This window comes from Ambystoma mexicanum, chromosome 6q, assembly GCF_040938575.1.
Source record: "Ambystoma mexicanum isolate Mex_15411 chromosome 6q, UKY_AmexF1_1, whole genome shotgun sequence".
In the NCBI taxonomy this organism is placed as follows: domain Eukaryota; kingdom Metazoa; phylum Chordata; class Amphibia; order Caudata; family Ambystomatidae; genus Ambystoma; species Ambystoma mexicanum.
Window position 1 is genome coordinate 789,047,388 of NC_090937.1, and position 22,955 is coordinate 789,070,342.

Below are 22,955 nucleotides of genomic sequence, written 5' to 3' on the forward strand. Positions count from 1 at the left end.
AAAAACACATTACCACTCTTGCTGAAATACACATGGAAGCTGAGCAACCATGGGTTCATGTTGGTATAAATGACTGTTTTAAGACAATAAAAGCCACTTTAGCACTTGAACAGGAGAGGAGCATCATTAATGAGAAATTGTTGCAAAAAATAATGGAGAGGGAGGAAATCCCGAAATTTAGGATTAAAAACCAATATGTTTCTGGGTTGGACAGTCCAGGCTTTGAAAACCGAATTGCAGGCAGATGCATGCTTAAAATTAGCATTGGGCAGAAAACAATTTACCATAATGTATGGATAGTGAGTGGAGCACAAAATGACTTTTACATGGGCAATGACATCATGCACAGAATGTGTATGGTGTTAGATTTCCTTAATCAAAAAATATGGTCACGCCTAGGTGGGCCGGCACCTGAATTTGAAGACAAAAGAAGGGCTTATCATTGTGCACAACTGGTTCCTTATGCAATCGAATTACAAATGAGGAAAGATACTATTATTCCTGCATTTACAAAACAGTTTGCAATAACACTGAAATGCAAAAATGGACAGCAGATGAAAGACTCTGATGCATTTGTATGCCTGAATGAATCCATAAAACAGCAAGGCCTGGATTATGAATACATTCCATTGGTAGATATTGGTGAAGGGCCTGTAAAAATTATGGTAAATAATAAAGGTTGTCAGGATATTCATTTAGAGGAAAACTCCCCATTAGGAATGGCCATACAAAAATCACATTATAGGCAGATTTAAATAACATGGTGATTGGAAATATCCCTGAAAAGTATGTAGATGCCAAGGGTGAGTTACCAGAACACCTGGACTCTCAGCCCAAAGGAATATTTAAAATTCATTCTGTGTATCCTTATATTTCAAATGAGACAGTGTGCTGCCATCAAGAGGATTGCATAACATTTAATTTAAATGAAAATGAAACAGAAAATCAGCCCATTGAAGTGGAAGCTGATGTGCCAAAATATTTAAAAGTGGCAGCTTTACAAAAGGACACAGCCACACAGTTAGAGGAAAGCGCCGAGATTCCATTACCAGAAGATTTTCCAGAATTTTCCAAAATGGTAGAAGAGCAGATCTCCTTAGCGGATGCATGTGACAGCGATGAGAATAGAAACAATCTGAGGGAGATATTTATGGAGTTTAAGGATGTATTTGCAAAATATGCTTATGATTGCGGTTTAACTGATTTAGATGTGGCCACACTACCAGAAGGGTGTAGCAGAAGTCCAGTATTTGTACGCCAGTATAGACTACCGCTGGCATGTTTAGAATCATTAGCAGAGATTATAAAGAATTTGGAAGCACGGGGAATCATCAGGCCCATTCATAGCACATCCAATAGACCTATATTAGGTGTGTTAAAGCCAAATGGTCAATGGCGGCTATGTGCAGACTTGAGGGAGTTAAATAAAAGAGTGCCAGTATCCAGATGGCCACTGCCATTCATTGATCAGAGCCTAGCTCAGGTACATGGTTCAAAAGTGTTTACCACATTAGATCTCACCTCTGGATATTGGTGCGTGCCATTGGCAGAGGAGATACAGAATGTATTTTCCTTTACATTTGACAGGACTCAATACGCCTGGCTTAGAGCTCCGTTCGGGTACATCAATAGTGGGAGTGAATTTGGCATATTTTTGAGAAAGGCCATGCCAGATGCAGCGGAAAGAGGAACCATAGTTTATGTGGATGATGTCCTGATAAAAAATGAAAGCCTGAAAAGCCATTTTGATGAAATAAGACATGTGCTTGGCCAATTGCAGAAAGCAGGCGCCAAAGTGTCCTTACAAAAAGCACAATGGTGCAAGAAAAAAATGAACTTTCTAGGCCATGAAGTGACTGAACATGGGCTAAATCCACAAAAGAAGAAAATAGAGGCCATACAAAAACTAAAGGACCCTAAAAATGTGAAAGAGGTAAAAAGTTTATTAGGGATGACAGGCTATAACAGAACGTTCATTGAAAATTATGCTGAAATCACTCAACCATTGACTAAACTGCTTAAACTGAATACACCCTGGATATGGGAAAAAGAGCAGTCTGAGGCAGTAGCTAAATTGAAGGAATGTCTTGTAAAGGCACCATGTTTAGCATATCCCATAAAGGGTAGGGATTTCATTATAGAAATAGGGTTCTCTGAACATTGTATGTCAGCAGTGTTATCACAAAAACATGATGTGAATCACAAAACCATTGCATATGCAAGTAAAGCATTTTCCCAAGTTGAAATGAAATTCAATGAATGTGAAAAGGCCCTATTAACCACTGTGTGGGCGCTACAACATTTCCGTCCTATTGTTCAGGGAGAAAGGGTGATTATTGAAACAAATCATCAACCTTTGCAGTTTTTAGAGAGTAAAAGAATTAGGTCAGGTAATCTAGCGCAGTCCAGAATCACTTCATGGACGCTGGCATTACAAGGTTTTCCTGTAGAAGTGAGATATGGACAAAATATATGGACAAAATATTGCTCAAGGGTTAGCTGACTTACATGACTGTGCAGCTGAACAAGTATCAAACGAAATGGAAGAGGAACCTAGTTTGCAAGAATTTGAACAATCACCACACAAAGCTTTTGATGAAAAAACATGCAAGGATCTGCCAACTGTATATGTGGATGGTTGTGCTTGTCTCATTGAAAATGACAGTAATAAACAATTAGTGTCAAGAATAGGGAATGTCTGGTTGAAATGTGAAGGCGTCCCGAGTGTAGGGATGAGGATTGGAGCTAGAAGCAGTCAAGTGGCGGAATTGGCGGCCATTCATAAAGCAATTGCTACTGCAGTTGATAATAAATTCAGTGAAATTGTCCTGGTGACTGATTCTGACTATGCACAAAATAGCTTTGTGGAGTATTTACCTGGCTGGAAAGCGAGAGGCATGGTTACATACAGCAAAAAGCCACTTAAACATGGAAAAATGATACAAGCCATAGACAAATTGGTGTCAGAAAATGATTTGACAATATACTGGAGAAAAATTTGTGGGCATTTAAAAACACCAGGAGAGGATAAGGAGGGAAATGATAAGGCAGACCACCTGGCTAAAATTGGGGTTGTGATGGGAGAATTGCTGCCTATTGATGATTTACTGGGTGAAATACAAATTGATGCAGTAACACGTTCTAAAGCACCAAAGGAGGTAGATCAACCAGTGGTACAATGGGGCCATGACACGCCAGACCAAGATTTGATTGAGGCACAAAAGAATGATCAAATTTTAGGAATCTATTCTAACCATTTGATAGATCCTGAACAAAACCCTTTAACAGAAAATGATTGTATGGGAAAAGAAGAGTTGAGGGTGCTATTAAAGAATAAAAAACGAGTTAGACTGCAGGATGGACTCCTGATTAGAGAGTCCATAACAGGACAAATACAGTGGGGGGTACCCCTTTCATTCAGAGGGCTAATGCTACAACATGCACATGATGCAATAACTGCAGGCCACAGAGGTTCACAAAAAAACATTAGAAATACTAAAAGATTATGCTTACTGGCAACATATGTGCCAAGATGTGGAATTATATACTAGAGGGTGTCTAGTATGCGCCCAATTTAAACCTGCATCACCAATGCATAGAGCCCCATTGATGAAAAGAGGCCCAACTCTCCCATGGTCAGATTTGCAAATAGACTATATAGGCCCTTTAAAAAGGTCGAGCAGAGGACACCGTTACATTTTAAGTGTGATATGTTTGATGTCGAAGTGGATTGAATGTATTCCTGCACCAGATTGTAGTGCGCAAACAGCAGACACATTGCTGGTGAACCATGTGTTCTCAAGGTTTGGGTTGCCACAAAGAATTGAGTCAGACAGAGGGAGTCATTTCACAAGTACTCTAATGAGTAAGGTATGGCAAATACTGGGTGTGAACAGGAAACTACATATCGCATATCGGGCAGCTTCTTCAGGTGGAGTTGAACGGAGCAATAGGTCTGTTGTGGATATTATAAAGAAATTCGTGGCAGAAGCAGGTTCTAGCTGGGATATACGTTTACCTTTGGTTTTGATGGCAATCAGATCAACTCCTGCAAAGCAACAGGTGTTAGCCCTCATGAGGTCTTGACAGGTAGGAAAATGGTGTTACCACTACACCTGTTATACAGAACACATGAGCAGACACTTGTGAGTGCATCCACAGTTCATGAGTACATTGATGAACTGAGGAAGCATTTGCAACATGCATTTGCTTTTGTGCAGAGAAATCTGGAAAGGGCTGCTGACAGTGCTAAGACATACTACGATAAAAGAACATCAGTGAGAGAATACAGTGTAGGGGATCAGGTGTACAAGTTTCATTTTGGAAAAAGTAAACAGAAAAATTCTAAATTTCTAGCAGCCTGGCAGGGGCCATTTCGAATTATAGATAAGATCTCTCCTGTAGTTTATAAAATTTTGAAGAATGAAGGTGAAACAGCGATAGAGCAGTTTGTCCATGTAAATCAGATCAAGCCATGCCATCCCAGACACGAGATCAGGCAGCTTGAGCATGTAAACAGAAAGCCCTGGGGCTACTGCCCACTGATGCACACAATACAACAGAAAGTCCCTTGAGCACAAAAAGATAAAATAAATGGGTACAGTCAGGAGGCAGTGACAGAGAAGTTAAAAAGTTGATTATTATAATGGCACATACACACTGTAATATATGTAAATATATATAAAATTTTTAAAAAAATAATAATAAATAAAAAAATATGTATAATGGAAGCTTATGGGATTGGTATGCAGAATGAAAATGCATTGAATTTAAAATGTTGTTTCATGTATGTTAATTTTCTTTTTAACCTGTATTTAATTTCAGAAAAAAAAAATGTTCAGAAAAAAAAAATGTTTTATTTTTGGCAAAAGGGTGAAGTAAGTATTGTGCTATATACTTAATCTGTTTCTTTTCTATTTTGGTTTAGAACATTAACTATTTATACCGGAGGTCACGGGAGACGATGGAGTCCTGGAGCCCACGTGGACGGATTCCGGGAAAGCCCCGAGGGGGGGTGAATACCAAGGCTGCAAAGCAATCAGCATTGAAGATGACACCAACAATATGTTTCATGATAATGATATTTGGAGGGATCTTCAAGAATTCAGAAGCACAGGATGTCATTGAACTTGGACCAGCATCTGGTATCGCGGTGGAAGAGGCACCAGGATTCATCATGAGTGATAGAAGGATGATTTTCCAAAATATCTACATACCATTGAATCCTGAGATTTTGATTGAAAAACATTTGAACAATACCGGCATTAAAATTGAACAGACTAAAGAGTGGCTGGAAATAAGAAAAGAGGACGCTAAGCAGTCGATAAGAGATATATTGATGCAATTGGAGAAAACATTTGTGAATTCAGCAGACATTAAGAAGAGGGGAGGAAAGAGAGGTGCGATGATGCTCGCGATATCATTGGTAATGTCTATAGTTGGAGCCATAATAGGTACCACAATATCAACAGCCAATGCTATTTCGGTAGGAACACTGAGTACTAAAGCGCAACAACTGAGTATTGACCTAGAAATAATACAAAAAACATTAGATGGGATTAGAGGGGGACTGGATGAACAAGTAAGATTCATAAATGACACTGCAATCATTCTAAATGAACAAGCGGATGTGATGCAACGGGCAACGAAGCTAATTATTAAGCATGACAGAACTTTAAAGGCAATATTGAACATAATGGGCCTCATTCCGAGTACGGCGCTAACCAATGGCGCTATTAACGCCTTGGTTGACGCCGTACCCGGACCGGCAGCGCCTTGGTGGTTGGCGGAATTACCGCCCCATTCCAAGGTTGGCGGGGCGGTAATTCCCCAATCCCCATTTACCCTTCCCCATTCCCATTCTTGCCCCATAGGGCATAATGGGAGTGGGGAAGGCGTCAATTACGCCACCGTAAATTACGGTGGCGTAATTAACATCAAGGTCCCTTAGCGCCATGGTATTTAACGCCTGCTAAAAGCAGGTGTTAAAAGCACCATGGCGCTAAGGGAACTCGGAGTATGGCGGTAAGGGATTACCGCCACCGCTCTCGTTAGCGGTGGCCGCTATCCCTTACCGCCATACTCGGAATGAGGCCCAATGAGTCCTGTTGATAGACTATTAACGAATTATATGAGAGAAGTTCAAACTGCAGTTTCACGATTGATTCAAGGACATATCCCCTTGTATTTTGTTTCGCAGGATATTGTTAATCAAATGATGGAAAGATTGACCAGGAGGGAAATTGATGTAGTACAGGTAAAAATTGCATTTGAAATGGGTAATGCGATGCCATTATATGTGGACCTGGAAAGGTTGGAATTTGGATTTCTACTATGCATACCATATGTAGCTCCTGAACTTATTTATCAAACAAAGTGGGTACACAACGTAGGATTTTGGCAAGAGGACAAATTTATTAAGATTAAGACTCCAGAAGTGGTGGCATTTCAGTCATGGGAGCCTGAAATTTATTTAATACCAAATTTGGAAACATGTGTCAAATTTAAAGAACAAAATTATATGTGTCCAGGTAAACCGTTTGTTCCTGATGCCACAGATGCTATTTGTGGTTTGAAATCTGACCCAGGTATATCAGAAGGATGTGAGGTGATTATTAGCAATATGGGGAGTGAAGAACTGGCACAGGCTAAGATGGTCAGAGGTAAATGGTTGGTCAGCACCTGCTTAAAGAACATGACAGTAGTACATTTGAACCATGGAACATACGTGGTTAAACAGGTGAAATATAATGTTTTTTATTTCCAGGTTCCAAAGGATACATTTGTGTCAGTTGGAGGGTTAACATTATTTCATGTAACAAACGATATTTGGGAAAGCCAAGTGGAAAATATTGATTTTTTTCAAAGGGACACTTTTCCAATAGATCTGGATGTGGAGTTTTTATTGAATCACAAAGAAAAACATGTTATAAAAATGAATCTGAGAAAAACAATATTACAATTAGTAATCTGGGGATAATAGAAGTGGAAAGATTTAATTGGGGAACCTGGGGAGAATGCTCAATAGTGGGTGTGGCTGTCCTGGTGCTAATCATGGGTGGTTGGTTGATTGTGCTATCAGTAAAAAAGAAAATGTTGCTGATTTTGGTAGCTACGTCAGGAAGAGAAAGATATCCCAATACACATGCATTTTAAAAGAAGGATGGGGGGCAAACTTGTTTTTTTAAAAAATTGGCCTGGATTGTAGCCAAGTTCTAAAAAAAAAAAAAAGGACGGTATGTAAGGTTATTTAGCGTGTTACAACACAGAGTACAGCACTACTGCACAGGATCAATGTGTAGCATGTTTTTTTTTAATTTATTTTTTTTATGCAGTATCACTGCATGGGTTTGGTGCATTGCTATGATGCAATTGTTTCAAGCTATGTGTTGCCAGTGTAACATGGACATATAAGTGAGGGCAGGTTATTCAGTCAAAAACGATTTTTACATATAAAATGCAAATCATTTTTTTCACAGTTAAAAGAACACATTTGTACATTCAAAATGCGCACTATTTTTCACCTGAAATGCCTATGTTGCAAGAGACACATTTGAAAATTAAAAAACTAACCTGATCATAACCCACTAATAATAATGTGGTCTCCAGTGCAACATGAATGGAAAATGACAGGCTCGGAAAGTCATTATTTAAATGCACATTCAGTTTTTTTTTCTCTTTCTGCTCTGCTGTTCTGTCCACAGTAACTGCAGGAAGCAAAGACCTTGGATAAGCAGGAAATCAGTTTGGTTACAGTTGCAACTGTATAAGCCAAGCCATTGTGTGCAGAGGGTGGTTAGGGCATGATAGGATTTTATTGGTTAGGATCCTTTGGTAGGAGGTAACCAGAGTTTTCTTGTATAATCTCGAGGAAGAAGCTAGGGAGAGACATCTTGACACAGCTCGGAGAAGGACTGAGTTGATAGCTGGGGATGCCTGATTCCTAAAGCAGATTCAACTTGGTTGCAGAGACTTGGATTCCCAGTCAACAAGTCCCAGTTTGAGTGACAGCAAATGCTTGTCCTTGCTGGGTGAACCCCTCCAGAAGGCGAACAGCCAAAGAAGTTACATGCTGAATAAGCCTGGTAATTATCTCGCTGAAGTGTGGGGGCTGAGTGTGTGCGGAAATATTCAGTCAGTGTAGGAAAGGAGATCCCTGTGCTTTAACCACGTGTTTAATGTTGCAAATTGAATTCTTGTTCCCCGCCACTCTCTTCTTAGTGTATCACAAATAATGCTGTTACTGTGCTATTTCATTTATTTCTGTAAAAGAGTGAGGTTGTGTTTAAATGCAACTTTTATAATACACAAAAATATCTGAAAGCAGACGGGTGGTGTATTTTATTTTATCTTTCATTTGTGCATTTATCAATACAGTGCTGATGATGTGGGGAGATGTTTAGACAGTGCAATTGTCATTTTTAAGGTAGCTAAAAATAAGATTTGGCTGCAGCTGTGTGCACAATGTCATTCAGTATGAGCAATTATAACTAACTGTGTGTGTTGTAGTCTGTCTATGAGTCGGCAGAAAGGGAGGCCCTGGACATAGCTCACCAGACGTAAATAAGTTGGTGATAAATACCGCATGATAGTTCACTGCCATAGATAAGACAGCGAGAAATTGCCCATGGTGGCACACTAAAAATGAAAATGTGGTGTTCCTGAAATGCAAGCCTGAGGTCTCTCTAGTGATTACACGAAAAATCTAAACAAAAATAAGGGGTTCTGGATATTGGGGCCACAAATAAAACAAAGGAATTATGCTCACCAAAAATACCACCAACCACGCATACCAACCATGCATACCAACCACGCATGTCTGTGTTCTGAAATAATGCATATCCACTGTATTATTATTAAACATAACCCAATCTGAATACAAGGAGTGATTGTTGCTAAATTATTTTTCGGCGGTAAGAAAATACCGCCAGGCCCCAAATATACACAGAATACCCAACAGCACCAAGATGCCTCTGGGGTTTGTGCGCGTTATAAATGTAATTATAAATACATCTTCAAGAGCCAAGTATTGGACAGTTAATAGTGTATGAGGTCTATACAATATTGGAGTGAGCAAGTCTCTAGAGGCTGTGAGAAACCAAAGGGTGTCTCGCCCGCTAGTCCTTGGGGACTTGGCATCCAGGTGGCCAGGACACGCTCTTTTGGATCCAGTTCCTGGGGGTGGAGGAGTGCGGGAGGAGCACCTGGGAGAGAGGTCTTCGGGGAGAAGGGGTGATGAACCCTGATGGTGAGTTGCGGTATCCCCCCCTCTTTTGTTTACCTAACCCCTACTATTCTTTAGGATTCTACGAGGTCCCAGCCCCCACCCCCTTTTTACAAACACTGGGCCGAGAAGAGGGTAACGGAAAGTAACATTAACTTTCACACATCATACTGGACATGTCCCGCTAATAAGTTCCGGAAAAGTCAGGCACTTGACTGCAAGTGCAAGCACCTGATATCAATTAGCACTCCTCACACGAGTAAAAGGCAGAACCCAAAGACACACTCTGAGCAAGGTGGAAACACGAGTACAAGCAGAACTTCCGGGACAAAGCCTGGGAGATATGCTCTCTCCTAGAGAATTTAGCGCCGCTCTAAGAGCATTATTTTGCAATTTGTTCATGTGATTGGTAGAAGTGCCTAGGAGGAGGATGTTGCAGTAATACAGCTTCACGCCAATGGTGGCTCTCGCTATGTTGAGGCAGTTCTTTGGTGATAGATGAGGTTTCACTGCATTAATGATTTTTGTTGTGAGAGCAGCAGATTATGAGATGGCGTTAACTTGACTATACATTGATAAGGTAGAGTCCAAGTATACACCCAGGGTTTTTACTGCAGCAGAGACTGTGATTACAATGTTCTCAATGTTGCAGAAGCTGTATTTGTTGTCTACTTTGTTCAGTGCCTCTTTGGGGCCTACCAATAGAATTTCAGTTTTTTCCCCGTTGAGACATAGGCCGTTAGCTGCCATTCAGGCCTAGATGAAGGCATATGTCTTCTGCTGAGTGTTGACGTCTCGTTCATAGTCACCTGATAGCGGAGGAGAACTTTTGGATCGTCAGCATAGTTGGTAAAAGCTATGCCGAACTCTTTTAGGTCGTTAACCAGGGGTAGTGTGAAAAGATTATAGAGAGTAGGGGATGTGCAGAATCCTTGTGGCACTCAACACCCAATGGGGGATGGAGTGGATGATGCCTGGTCAGAGAAGACCCTCATGGCTCACCCCTCCAAGAAGGACGTAACCCAGGTAGTGGCTTCTTGGGAGAAATGTGGGTGTACGAAAGGTGTTTGCACAAGATCTTGTGGTCGACCAAGTCGAAGGCAGCTGAGAGGTCGAGGAGTAGGAGGAGTGAAGACTTTCCGTTGTCCATGGATTCAAGAACCTGATTTTTAAGATCAAGCAGAGCGGACTCTGTGCCGAGACGAGGATGAAAGCAAGATTGTCTTTTACCGAGAATATCTTGTGCTTCAAGGTAAGAATGGATCTGCAGATATGCCACCTTGTCCAGAATTTTCAACAAGACCGGAACAGTGGTGATTGGTCGGTAGTTGCTGGGGGAGTTTGGGTCAAGGGCAGGTTTTTTTTAGCAACGGTCGAACCCAAGCTTCCTTGAGGGAGGGTGGGACGATACTCAAAGCAAAGGAGGCATTAATAAAGGTGGTGATAAAAGGGGCCAGTGCTGCCGCACAGTCTTTAACTAGGCTGGCTGGTCAGACATCACCCTTACAGAGCAATGGTTTCATGTGCTTCATAATCAGTAGGACTTCAGGTATGGTTACATCCCTGAAGGCAAAGGGTTTAGGTTTGTTTGTGCCATGTGAGCAAACGGAAGGTGGCATGGTGACAGAGGGCTTTGATTTAGGTGATGCAACCTTTGGCAGGTTGTTGAATTGTGTCTTGATTTTATTCTGGAGTGTTTGGATTTTGTCTAAAATGGCATGTTGAATGTTATTATACCATGTTTCATCTTTCTCTGTTGGTTGTGTAGAGGTAGGGGGATGACAAGTTCATTAAAGATGGCAAACAACTCTTGACTGGGAGTGAGCTTTCTCAGTTCTAGTGTTGTAGGCAGATGCTTTGGTTGTAGGGATAGAATGTTTGTATTGTTTAACAATTGCCAGGTAAATGTCTCTTTTGGACACCGAGGGACTTGCTTGCCATACAGTCAGTGCTACCTGTTTGGCGGCTCGTATATCTAGAGGTTCTTGGGTGAACCGGGAGTTGGCATGTAGGATATGCTTTGTTCTTTTTTTCCCAAGTGGGGCCACAGCGTCTAGTGCCTCTTTGAGCATGGCGTTGTGGAGCTCTACTAGTTCTATAGGGTTTTTTGAGGTTGGATGTGCTAGAGCTGAGGCTTCAAGGAGAGGCAGAATTCTGTATTTGGAGAGTAGTTTTTTGACCTAGCCATAGCAGTGGGATTAGAGAAGCTCAGTTTACCTCTAATTTTGGTGGGTATAAGGAAGTATAGTAGATGGTGGTTGGCCCAGGGAAGTGACGTGTCAGAGCTGATGCCAGCAGCACAATTGTGATCAGCTATCCAATTTAATATATGACCTTTGATATGAGTCGGATTGTAGACTAGTTGGATAAAGCCTAGTTCAAGGAGAGCTTTGGCGAGGGCTTTACCTTTCTTGTCTTTAGGATCTTTGAAGCCGAGATTTAGGTCACCTAGGAGGATGGCTCTTGTATTCGTTTTTAGGTTGTCAACCATGAGGTGTGTGATGTTGGCTTGGCAATCGAGAGGGGGGATGGAGGGTGGTAGACTACATGTTGTGTATAGTGTCATCTGGTGAGAAGGATATTTTCACTGATAAAGCATCAAAATTGTCTGCAGTAGCAAGTTTTGTTTGTCTAGAGATGAGGGCGACACCTCCTCCTTTGTTGAAAATTCTATTTTGGCAGAAGATTATGTAACCTAGTGGTAGGGTTTGGCAGATGGCTGATCCGGAGGCTTTGTGTAACCAGGTCTCTGTGATAGCTATGACGTCTAGATCTAAGTCTGTGATGAGGTCATGAATCTCTGTGGCATGGGCCGACATAGATCGTGCATTGATGAGAGCACATTAGATTTGGGTGGTGAGGTGGTTACCTATTTTTAGTGGGGACAATGTTTTTATTGGCGGTGGTGCCTAGGGTTTTAGGTATAGAGGTGGTGGCATGTGAGGGCGAGCGATGAGGTTGCTTTCCTGGGTACTTTTTCTTGAGTAGCTGAGATGTGGGCAGAACGGGTACCTAGCCTATAGTTTCTGAGGTAGAGGTGTATGGGGTATATAAGGGCCTGTACTTCTAGTGATGGCTTGGGCATTGTAGTGGAGCGGCTAGGTGCAGAGATGGGAGCAGATGTGGCAATCGCGGTGTGTGGGTTTGGTATGCCTGTATGAAATGCAGGGGGAATGGTGTGGGTGGTATGACATGAGAGCAGGGCAGTTTAGGCGACATGTCGCGGTGTTGGTGTTACCGAGATGAGGCTAGAGTACTGCAAATCAGTTACAATAGGCTAATATAGAATAGGCTACAGCAGTGTTAATCGATCACAGTTGCCTAGTGCCAATATCAACTAAGGCAATCAATCACAGTGGCCTAATGCTAGCATGAACTGAGGCAATCAATGACAGTGGCCTAGAGCTAGCATGAACTGAGGCAATCAGTGACAGTGGCCTAGTGCCAATATGAACTAAGGCGGACAATCACAGTGGCCTAGTGCCAACAAGAACTGAGGCAGTGCAAAACAAATACAGTGGTGTTCATAGATGCACAACACATGTCATACGGTTTAAAAGTGGAGGGTACAGTGGGTAACTATTTAAAGAACTGGCAGAGAGTCGTAGATAGTATAGATAGTGCCGCTTGCGATACAGTACTCATAGTGTAGCATACATATTGAATACGTGTGCCCAAGACTTTAGTTGGATTAGGTACGTACATAAGGTATATATGTCTTTGCAGAGTCAGCTTGCGTGTGGGGATGTTTCTAGGATGCAACATGCATTGGGGATATTTAACGCTGGTTACTTGAATAGGCATCCAGGAGCAACGTCTGTGGGTAGTTTTGCAAAGCGGGCAGTAGGATAGTGAGAGATGTATGGCCCACGTGCTTTCTTGGGATTTATGTGAGAGAGGTCTTTGATAAGTGGAATAAAAGTACCTAGCTTAAAGTGCCTTGCCAGACTGTCCGATCAAAGTGTAGAACACAAAAGTCGGTACATATACTATACCCAGATGTCCCAACCTCGCTGTAAGATAAGCACTGGCTGTGGATAGTGTAGTCTGGAGGTCACTCAAAGCCCCTCATGGAGGGAAGTAGGCAAATGAGCAGGCATCATATTGATTCCAATGAGTCACTAATTTATCATTGCCATTTTGGAAATGCTGTTGGTTTCCAGACAGGGCGGAGGACAATCACCCTTCAATGGCTACCTGGGCAGGCCTCTCCAGCAACTAATTTTCTTAAGGTCTGGTCATGTGAGTTCTGTATTTGGCCTGATCCCAGCTGGGACTGGACTGCACTATCCTGCAGCTGATAGCATGTGGGCTGGTAATGCTGTTAGTACCCCGTCAGTCCAACTGGGACCTTGTCAACCTGCTGTTATATTTCCTTGAGAAAGGGCTTGCTGGAACACAAAATCCACCCAATAATTAATGCCTGCCGATCAGGTCTGTGGCTGTCACAATATTTGCTCCTGTGTGCTGCTCCTGATGGGCCCTCCTGTGCCATGCAATCAGTATTCAAGATTTCTTCATCCATTGCCTCACCACAAGTCTGACCTACCCACTGGAAGACATCTTGAACCAGTGACCACAGCCCTCTACAGCTGAAAAACGAGCAATTCCAGCTGTCCTGCGTTATTCCATATTGCCAGCAGTGAGTTTTCTCCACTTTCTTCAGAGACTAGGGGCTGAGAAAGTGTTTATCTCTTGAATCGCCTTAAGCCCATAATAATGCATTTGACATAAAGCCTTATCAGTAAAAGTAAATGTTACAGGCCAAAGGCGGTGGAGTCTGGACAAATATGTCCTGTCCACTGTCCCTTAGAACATAAGGGCTTCTAGCCTACATTTCCTTTAGCTGGTACACTGATGTTTGAACACTTTTTAAACTTAAACACTGATATACACTAGCTTCAACGTTTGACCCATTTCCAGCCACCTTTTAGAGCTCACTGAAACCTATGATCGGGCCAGTCCAACCATAAGCATGCATGTATGTTAGACCAGCTATATCTACTTGTTCAATTAGGGTTACTCACCAACGGCTAACACGGAAACTGGGAAGATTAGGGCTGGTCTTCTGAAGACTTTTTGTGTACTGAGTGCCTTACAATTTATAAAGCTACATTACAAAATTGAATGGCTTCCTCGCCATGCCAGGATAGTGTTTAAGTCTGCATGTATCACCTACAAAGCAGTCACGAGTAGCGCACCAGCGTACCTGCAGCTAAGCTCCACATATGTGATGGCACACGCTCCTCGCTCAGAAAATCGACCATCCGGATCGAATCACAACTCGTCCACAAGGAGAGGACCTCCAAACAATCTTTCTCTTGTCATGCACCCAACCCCTCTGGAACTCGATCATGATATCGGCACGGAATGCAACCACAATTCTCCAGTATCACAAATCTCTCAAAACATGGCTTTTTCAATAACACCTAACCAAGGACTAATCCCAATGGATGCACCAACTGCAACTCACAGTACTGCACTACTGTTAAGAGGCCAAACGTTGGTTACCCACATGTTGTACAGCGCTTTGCTGCTCTCAAGCAAGGTTTGCACATTAAACAATAACATTTAAAAAAGGCTTGTGAGTTTTATGCAAAACATCATTTCTCCACACTGTTAGGACTTGTACAGTGTATATGTTCTAATAACTGTGTCCCATATGTTTATATTATTTTACATGATGCAACCTCTAGTTGAATACAAATATGTTTTTAATTACCTGTGTGAACCTATGTTAGTTAACAGTCGTTGCTGTCCTTCATGTCAAGCCTAATGCTTTCTGTGTCTGAACCTTGCACCTCAGCCATCGTACCATTCAGAGTTTGGTTAGACTTAAGTGTAGACTTTGTATACCACTAAGTTCGCTTCTCAAAGCCTCCTACCTGTTTCTGAAAAATTCTATCAGAACAAAAAAAAGCTTACAAGAATACAACAATGCACAGCTTATAGAAAAGTGTCACCTTCTCTTACTCATATGACATTAAAGAAAATTGTGCATGATATGCATTCCTAGAAGTAGGATTTCACTGTAGCAGTCAGCTATTGAATAATAAACATTATCCAAATTTTGGATCATTAAAGACAATTGAAAAATAACTCAATAGTTATACCTGAAATGAGGTTCTTCTGGAGGACTTTGGATTCTTTATATAGGCTAAAGTAGTGCTGGCATTTTCATCATCAGACATACTGCTGGTGGAAACTGATAAGCCCTCTTCTCAGATTGACACTTGTTCAGAGATGCTTCTGCTTTGTCACCACACCTTGATGAAATACAATGTTCTTCCAAAGATAAGCTTCTGATCAAGATCTAAACATGAACAGATAAAGGATTATTAAAGCAAATTGTTTTCGACATAGAAAGGTTGCTAGAAACATTGTGCATGCATAAAGCAGTAAATGTTGATAAGGCATAGCAAACAAATGCTTGACACAGTCTAGTTAGTTGACTCCTGTTACAATACTCTGTTCTTATTAGTGCACCCTCCTCCTTTGGGTTCATTCCTTTTTCCTATGACCTCTATTCTGCCCATTGTACTTTGCTTTGTGGATGAAGCCCTTTGCCTTTGCGGTATTCTGATGAGGGGGGGCTTACCCTCATGTATTGGTGAGAGAGAATAAACAGTAAAATCAAAGTAGTGGTTTTCTTCTGCCATTTACTCCCCTGTTTAGATCACTCCTATTTTCTAAATCTTTTATGGATATTTGCATTCTCTTGTTTAATGTCTGAATAAATACTGTTGACATTTCTAAAGGAACTGTCTGGCCATTTCTCTTTTGTTACCTCATTCAACCTGGTCAACAGACGTATTTCTTTTAATCCGTACCAGAGTGGCAGTTAAATGCATAAGATGTAGAATCAAAAGACATCAAAACCATTGGAGTGCCCTGTTGTATGGTAGATTTTCTCCCAGTATGAGAATGGTGGTTTGTCAAGGAACAAATCCTCTGTTTATTGCATTCACTGTGTTTGTTTCTTTTTAATTTATTAGATGTTTATTTTCATGTTCAGTTCATTATAAAAACATTTGAATATGCCAAGAACTAACATAATTAGCATGTGAGCAGGTGCAAGTGGATCTAGGTCATCTGGCCTAAGCCCCACCCACTGTCAATCACTGCTAATCTGTTGGTGTCTTCTTGTTTTTCCATCCCTTTTCCTTATATTTAAGCAGTACTCAAGCCTCTTTTCATTTGCAGCTGGTATGCAGGTGAAAGAGGATCTAGGTCACGTGGCCTAAGCCCCACCCACCTTCTTAGGCCTGCCTCTTCCTTTCTGTTCTTAACTCTTAGACCAAGTGTGTCTTTCGCCTGGCATCCGAAATGAAGGGCAGACGAAGAAAAGGACAATTCCTGTTTGGACCTGTACAGATCGGGATGACCCAGGACCAGAATCCCTGACCCTTTTAACAGCAGGTAGGCTCCCTGCATATGTTTTTCACCACTCTCTCCCAAAAGCCCATTCCTACCATCACCACTCATAGCCAACATGCCGTTCCTCAGCAACACCATGGACCCCACATTGCAGCAAACTCACCCACGTTTCTAGGCCCAGCAGGCACAGGCCCCACATCTCCGCATACCCATCCGATTTGGGCTGACTAAAGCAAATCAAAAGCGGTGATGGCTGGAAGATCCTTCATGAACTTTCCAGTGGATGCTATCACAGAAGACCTCACCAAACTCCACCTCACATGGACTGATGTTCCTCTGACGTACCAGGACTGCAGCTTGCTTCTCCAAGAACTCAACACCGCCCTCACAAACAACAACTACCATTCACCAGTGAAACGGCACACCCTCAAGCCTCAATCTTTAGCACCCTGGAATACTCAAGAACTCAACCTCAAGAAACGAACCATCAGAAAACAAGGAAACAATTGGCAAAAAACCTTAAGTGCATCCGACCTGGCTCTGTTCAAGGAACTCAGTGCTACACGCAGGCGACTGATCAACAATGTCAACGCCAACTACTACCAAAACACCATAGCCAAGGACAACAATGAAAACAGAGCCCTCTTCAAAGCCATCAAGCACTGCATCAACCCACTGCCCGACCCACCTGTAGCAAACTCAATCGAACAATTCACTGCCATCAACTCTTTCTTCATCAAGATAAACATGATCCACCAACACAACCACCAACGCCACAACTGACGCACACTATACATTCCATCTCACAAAACCACAACTATCTGGACAGCATTCAAGACACTAACTATGGAAGACCTCACTGCCACCTTAGCAACCCCTTAAGGTCAAATTTTATGCAGACGACATTTTCCCTGAATCTGCAGTCAAGAACCTTCTGAATGAAGCACTCTTCCCTTACCTGACAATCATCAACAGCTCCCTACCTCAAGGCACCTTTCCCTTACCCTCAAGACCAGACAAATCCTCCCACTTAAGAAACCAACACTGGACCCTGATGATCTCAGCAACTACCGCCACATAACCCATCTTCCCTTGCTGGGTAAAATCCTTGAGAAGGCAGTAACCACACAACTCCTCCAACACATTGAAGCCAATAACCTCCTTCAGTCCTACCGATCTGGCTTCAGACTCAGATGAGGTACAGAAATACCTACCATTAAGGTGATCAACAATGCACTTTAAATCCTTGATGATGGTTATCCTTGCCTCCTAGTTCTCGTTGACCTCTCAGCAGCATTTGACACATTAGACCACCAGATACTCACCAGCAATCTACATTACAGCATGGGGATCAGCGAGAGAGTCCTCAGATGGATAAAATCCCACCTGGCAAATCACCAACAGTTCGTACAAATGGATTCTTCCAGATCACCAACTCTATCCATCACCTGTGAAGTTCCATAAGATCCATCCTCTCCCCCGTGATCTTCAATCTTTACATGGAACTACTCAGAACCCTCCTTGCACCACACAACATTCACATTAACACACAGATGACACACAGATCAACCTCAAGATATTCTCCATCAAAGACATCCACAGGCTCAAGGCCTGCCTCACATTGGGAAAGAAAACAGACTGGGGGACTATGGGTGTGTACTAGACCTGGCTTATACCCTAGCTATTTTCACACAAACAGCGACAGGTCAAGCATTCTATTTTTTAACGTTTGAGAAAGCCCTCTTCAAGAAGCAGGATGAACTAGAAAAAGGTCCATATACTGGGTTTTAATAATTTCTCCAGAAGGGGATAGATGGCACGCAAAGTGATAAAAGTGGTGGATAAAGGCAGGCCACGGTGATAATTGATACTATCAAATACCAGAAGATGGTGAATGACCTTTTGGGAGATCACAAGAGCTATAGACAACTAGGCAGCAACACGACAGAGAAAATAAGACAACTGATCACTCTAATTATTGAAAAGGCACTCGTTGAAGGGTAAATCAGCAGCAAGGAAGGTGAATTTGCGATACCATCCACATCCAAGTGCCCAGGATTTTATGCTTTACCTAAGATCCACATAGGGAAGAACCCACCACCAGGCAGACCCATCCTCTCTGGGATAGGGTATATTCTTGAGCCTCTTTCACAGTCTTTAGCCTATTTCCTCAAACCAGAGATTGTCAAAATGAAATCATATCTCAAAGATACTACAGCAGTTCTATGCCTGATAAAAGATTGGCCTTTTATCCCCCAACAACAGATTCTAGTGACTTTAGACATCGAGTCGCTAAATACTAAGATTCCCGAAATAGCTCCTCTAAAGGTCATTGACAACGTATTAAGACACATGGAACCTCAAGTAACGATACAAGTGACTTTCATCATGCAATTAGCTGAAATTTAATTAACCAAAAACTACTTCATTTATGAAAAGGAGTTTTTTGAACAGATATCAGGAACTGTAATGGGTGCTATCTTTGTGCCCAGTCTTGCAAAACTGTATGTGGCAGATTTTGAAGAAAAGCCATCTACAGTGAAAACAATCCATTTAGTGACAAGATCAGCCCATGGTCACGATACATCGATGACATTCTGATGAACTTTGACAGAGACAAACAAGAACTAATGGCATTTATGAATTTAATAAACTTACAAAACAGTTTCCCGGCATTCACTGCTGCCAATAGTAGAGACTATGTGTGTTTTCCGGACCTAACTATGAAGGCTTCAAAGGGGGATACTAAAAAGTACAGTCTTTAATAAACCAACAGACTGCAATTAATTGCTCCTGTACAACAGTTACTACCCTTAAAATCTGAGGAACAACCTCCCCTTTGGTCAGTTCCTTAGATATAGAAGGAATTGCTGTACCTTGGATGACTATGAAGAGCAATCCAACAGGCTGGCAGGAAAATGAATGACTCGGGGGTACCCGAAGAACACGGTCAAGCGAGCAAAAAAAAAAAAAAAACATTCCTAGAGATGTAACTTTGGAACACGGAATAAGAGCTGCAACCAGTGATGTCATCGCAGCAGTCCTTACTCCCCCCCCTTCACAGACAAAATCAAGAAAGAGGTGCTAAAACTGTGACCAATATTGAACATGGGCCAGTCATGGATAGAGATGCCCAGATTTGCCATCAAGAGAAGACGAAACCTACGGGACTCTCTTATCAATACATATAGAGAGCCCGCAGAACAGCCTTCTAATACACTGTGGAATCAAGTGGGACCATTGGTCACACACCGTGTGGACAATGCAGCGCATGTCAAACCACCAAGAGATCAACCTTGATAGATATTGGTTGGAAATATCCCTCGATACAAAAAAACTTTACAAACTGCAATAGCAGTAATGCGATTTATCTAGTTACATGTCCCTGTAAATTGAGGAACATAGGCATGACATCACGCTCCATTAAAATCAGATTGGGTGAACAAGAAAGTAATTGCTCCTTTGGTAGAACACTTTCTCCCAAAAAATCATGGGCCATCAGATTTTACATGCACCATATTGGACATAATCATGGTTCCACACAGAGGGGGCAACCTACATGCGTTGCTCTTCAAGAGAGAACAGTTATGGATTTTTCGACTTGGAACCGACAAGGTCGGGTTAAATGAACACACCAGCTGGCAGACGCTGGCAATTCTTTAAAACAAGGAACCATGTGCTTTCATATCATTAATCATATACACACGCAGTAATACACCTCTCAGTACATAGGGCCAGACATCCATGAGAAGAAGTAAGCTGTCGACTCCTCATGTTCGAAACTTGAATAAGGAGAGTGATGTCTCCCATTCATTAACACCGAATGCTGACTGCACTCTGAGCTGCAAGCAATAGCACACTATGAATAGGAGCAGGCTTTTTGTAATATGTATTAAAACAAATTCAAATAACATGGAAAAGACGAACAACCTAGCACACTGCGAGGTATGCACAAGTGCCTAGTAAGATCACCGAGATGCGCACCAGATCTACCTAGGATGGTTCTATTCAAATCTGTGTGTCTATTAGGAAGTGTGGCCATGGGTTTGTCCCCCTTCAACACAGGACTCAATGTCCCAGAAGAGCCGTACATGCTGTGGCGCATGCGCACAAAAAATTAAAAAAAACACACGGTTATTGAAACTCCAATCGAGGCATCCCCAATGGATGTACCAGACACTACGGTGCAGTAAACTTCCAAAACTTCTCTCATCTATGCAGTTATAATGGTGAGAAAAAATATTGGCACATTGTAAACTCACTTTAATTTAATGTTTGCCCGTTGTCCGAGCGTGTGGACAGTCGTTGCCCAGGACTTTCCAAACACTGTTTGAACAGAAGTCTTTGAGTTGCAACACTGTGGTCCTCGGTACAACCGACCTACATAACCTGGAGCTATTTGGATTCAGACATTCCAAGATAGTAGATTCATGTGCTGAGTGTGCATGCAGACACTTTTTTGACACATGCGCATAGGTCGCGGGCAACATTACGGAAATAAACAAACACTCGGCAGCTTGCACTAAACGTGAGACACGAGCGCACAGAGGTCCAGGAGTCATTTTAGACCTGCTGCCGACAGAGGAAGGTAAGAAGGAGACCCTGGACATAGTGGAGAAGGGGAATTCTTAGGACTCACCTCCTCAGCCCAGCGCTCATCTTTGGGTGTCAGAAACTAGGAAATTTAACACTAAGAACTTCATGTCATGCATTGCTATTTTTAAATGCTTTTAAACAAGCGTGAGTAATACCACACAATACCTCCATTACCATATACTTACTAGATGTGATGTCTTTACCCTTGTAGGTGCATGCAGGTGATTTAGTAACCCTATGAATCAGAAGAGGCATCCTACTAATATATGGCATGCTAGTATCGGCAACTGGGGTAAGGAGTAACTATCCAAATAGGGGATAATATGTAAATAATACAGAAAGCCTAATGAGAATTCTTTTGCCTCTCTTTCCTCCCCTTCCCCTCCCCGTGTGCCTCCCATGTACAGGTGCAGCGAATAGCTGGAGCTGAACCTCTTCTCTCTCTCTTTTTTGTATCAGCACTTTTAGGGGTGCTGCGGCCCTATACCGAAAGCATAATCAGGTGGCACTATCAGAAATAAATAAATAAATACATACATTTAAAAAAGTGTTAGTGAATGTTGGGGGAGTATCCTGACCCCCAGCTATCCCCTTAAGCCCCCCAGCACACAAGGACTCACTCGACACACGTCCTTCTGGCTCGGGCTTCCCGGTCGCACGGTCGCGGCCGGGAATGCCCCGTTTATTTATGCTGCACGCGGCAGCGTGCAACGTCACGCCGCCGTGTGCGCGCCCCGTCATCGGGCAGCGCCACACTCCTCCTTTTTCGGGAGGACAACAACAAACATTTAAATACTACACACTACAAACCAACTATCACTACAACGATAACCACATCTAAGACCCAGTTCCAAAGCACCCCTTTATTGACATCCACCCGGGTCCCTTTATTTAACAGCTATCATCACCATCACGATGCTCAGACAAATGTCCCAATACGTAGTCGCTGAGGTGAGCAGGTTTCCCTCGCCCAGCCCTCTGGGGGTACCTCCCGCTCACCTCCGGCACGGGTGATCTGTCCATAGGGGTCATCTGGCCCGGGGACTCAGGCAGGCAGGTGTCTCTCCTTGGTCCACAGGAACCACCCTTAAGTCCGGATCAGGGGGCGGGTCAGGTCTCGGATCCCCCAACTTCTTGAAGAAGCTCACATTGCGGGTTACCGCAGACCTTCCGTCCGAGGCAGTGACCATGGATCCCTTGACTGCAACGACGTCCATCGGCTCAGGCTCATATGGAAGGGAGAGCTTTCTATGGGGGTGTCTATTTCGAATGAGGACCTCATCGCCTGGCTCCAGCCGCTGCAGGCGAAGTCCTTGCCGGACGTTTTCCTGCTCGATCCTCACTCGCCAGTCTGCCTCGACCTGTTGGTTGTCGATTACCCCCGACTTCTTCTCCCCCAACTCCGGTAACAGCCCCTGAGGGCACCGTTTGAATAACGCCTCTGCCGGGGCCACTCCGGTGGAGGCATGCGGGGTGGTGCGGTACACCCTCAGGAATTGATAGAGAGCTCTTTGGAGGGATTGCCCCTGGCCCTGCGCGATTCTAAAGGTCTTGTTCAGAGTCCTCATCAGCCGTTCGGCTTCGCTGTTTGCCCTTGGCCAGAGGGGTGTGATCTTCCTGTGTAGCACCCCACAGCTCTCCATTAGCTCCGAGAATCGCTCGCTCTGGAACGGCGCCCCGTTGTCCGAGCACAGTATGTGAGGGAAACCATGGGCCGCAAACACCTTTTCCAAGGCCACCACCACATGCTCAAACGCCA

General features: G+C 42.9%; 1 protein-coding gene across 2 annotated transcripts in view; it reads right to left on the reverse strand.

Moving 5' to 3' along the window:
• MAP9 (microtubule associated protein 9) overlaps positions 1-22,955 on the reverse strand; it is a 470,608-nt gene that overhangs the window by 394,952 nt on the left and 52,701 nt on the right. For both annotated transcript variants that reach the window (XM_069631321.1, XM_069631320.1), the window contains exon 2: positions 15,337-15,536. In XM_069631321.1, coding sequence (XP_069487422.1) covers positions 15,337-15,414 — 78 coding nt within the window. In that variant the 5' untranslated portion in view covers positions 15,415-15,536. The remainder of the gene's footprint in view (positions 1-15,336; positions 15,537-22,955) is intronic.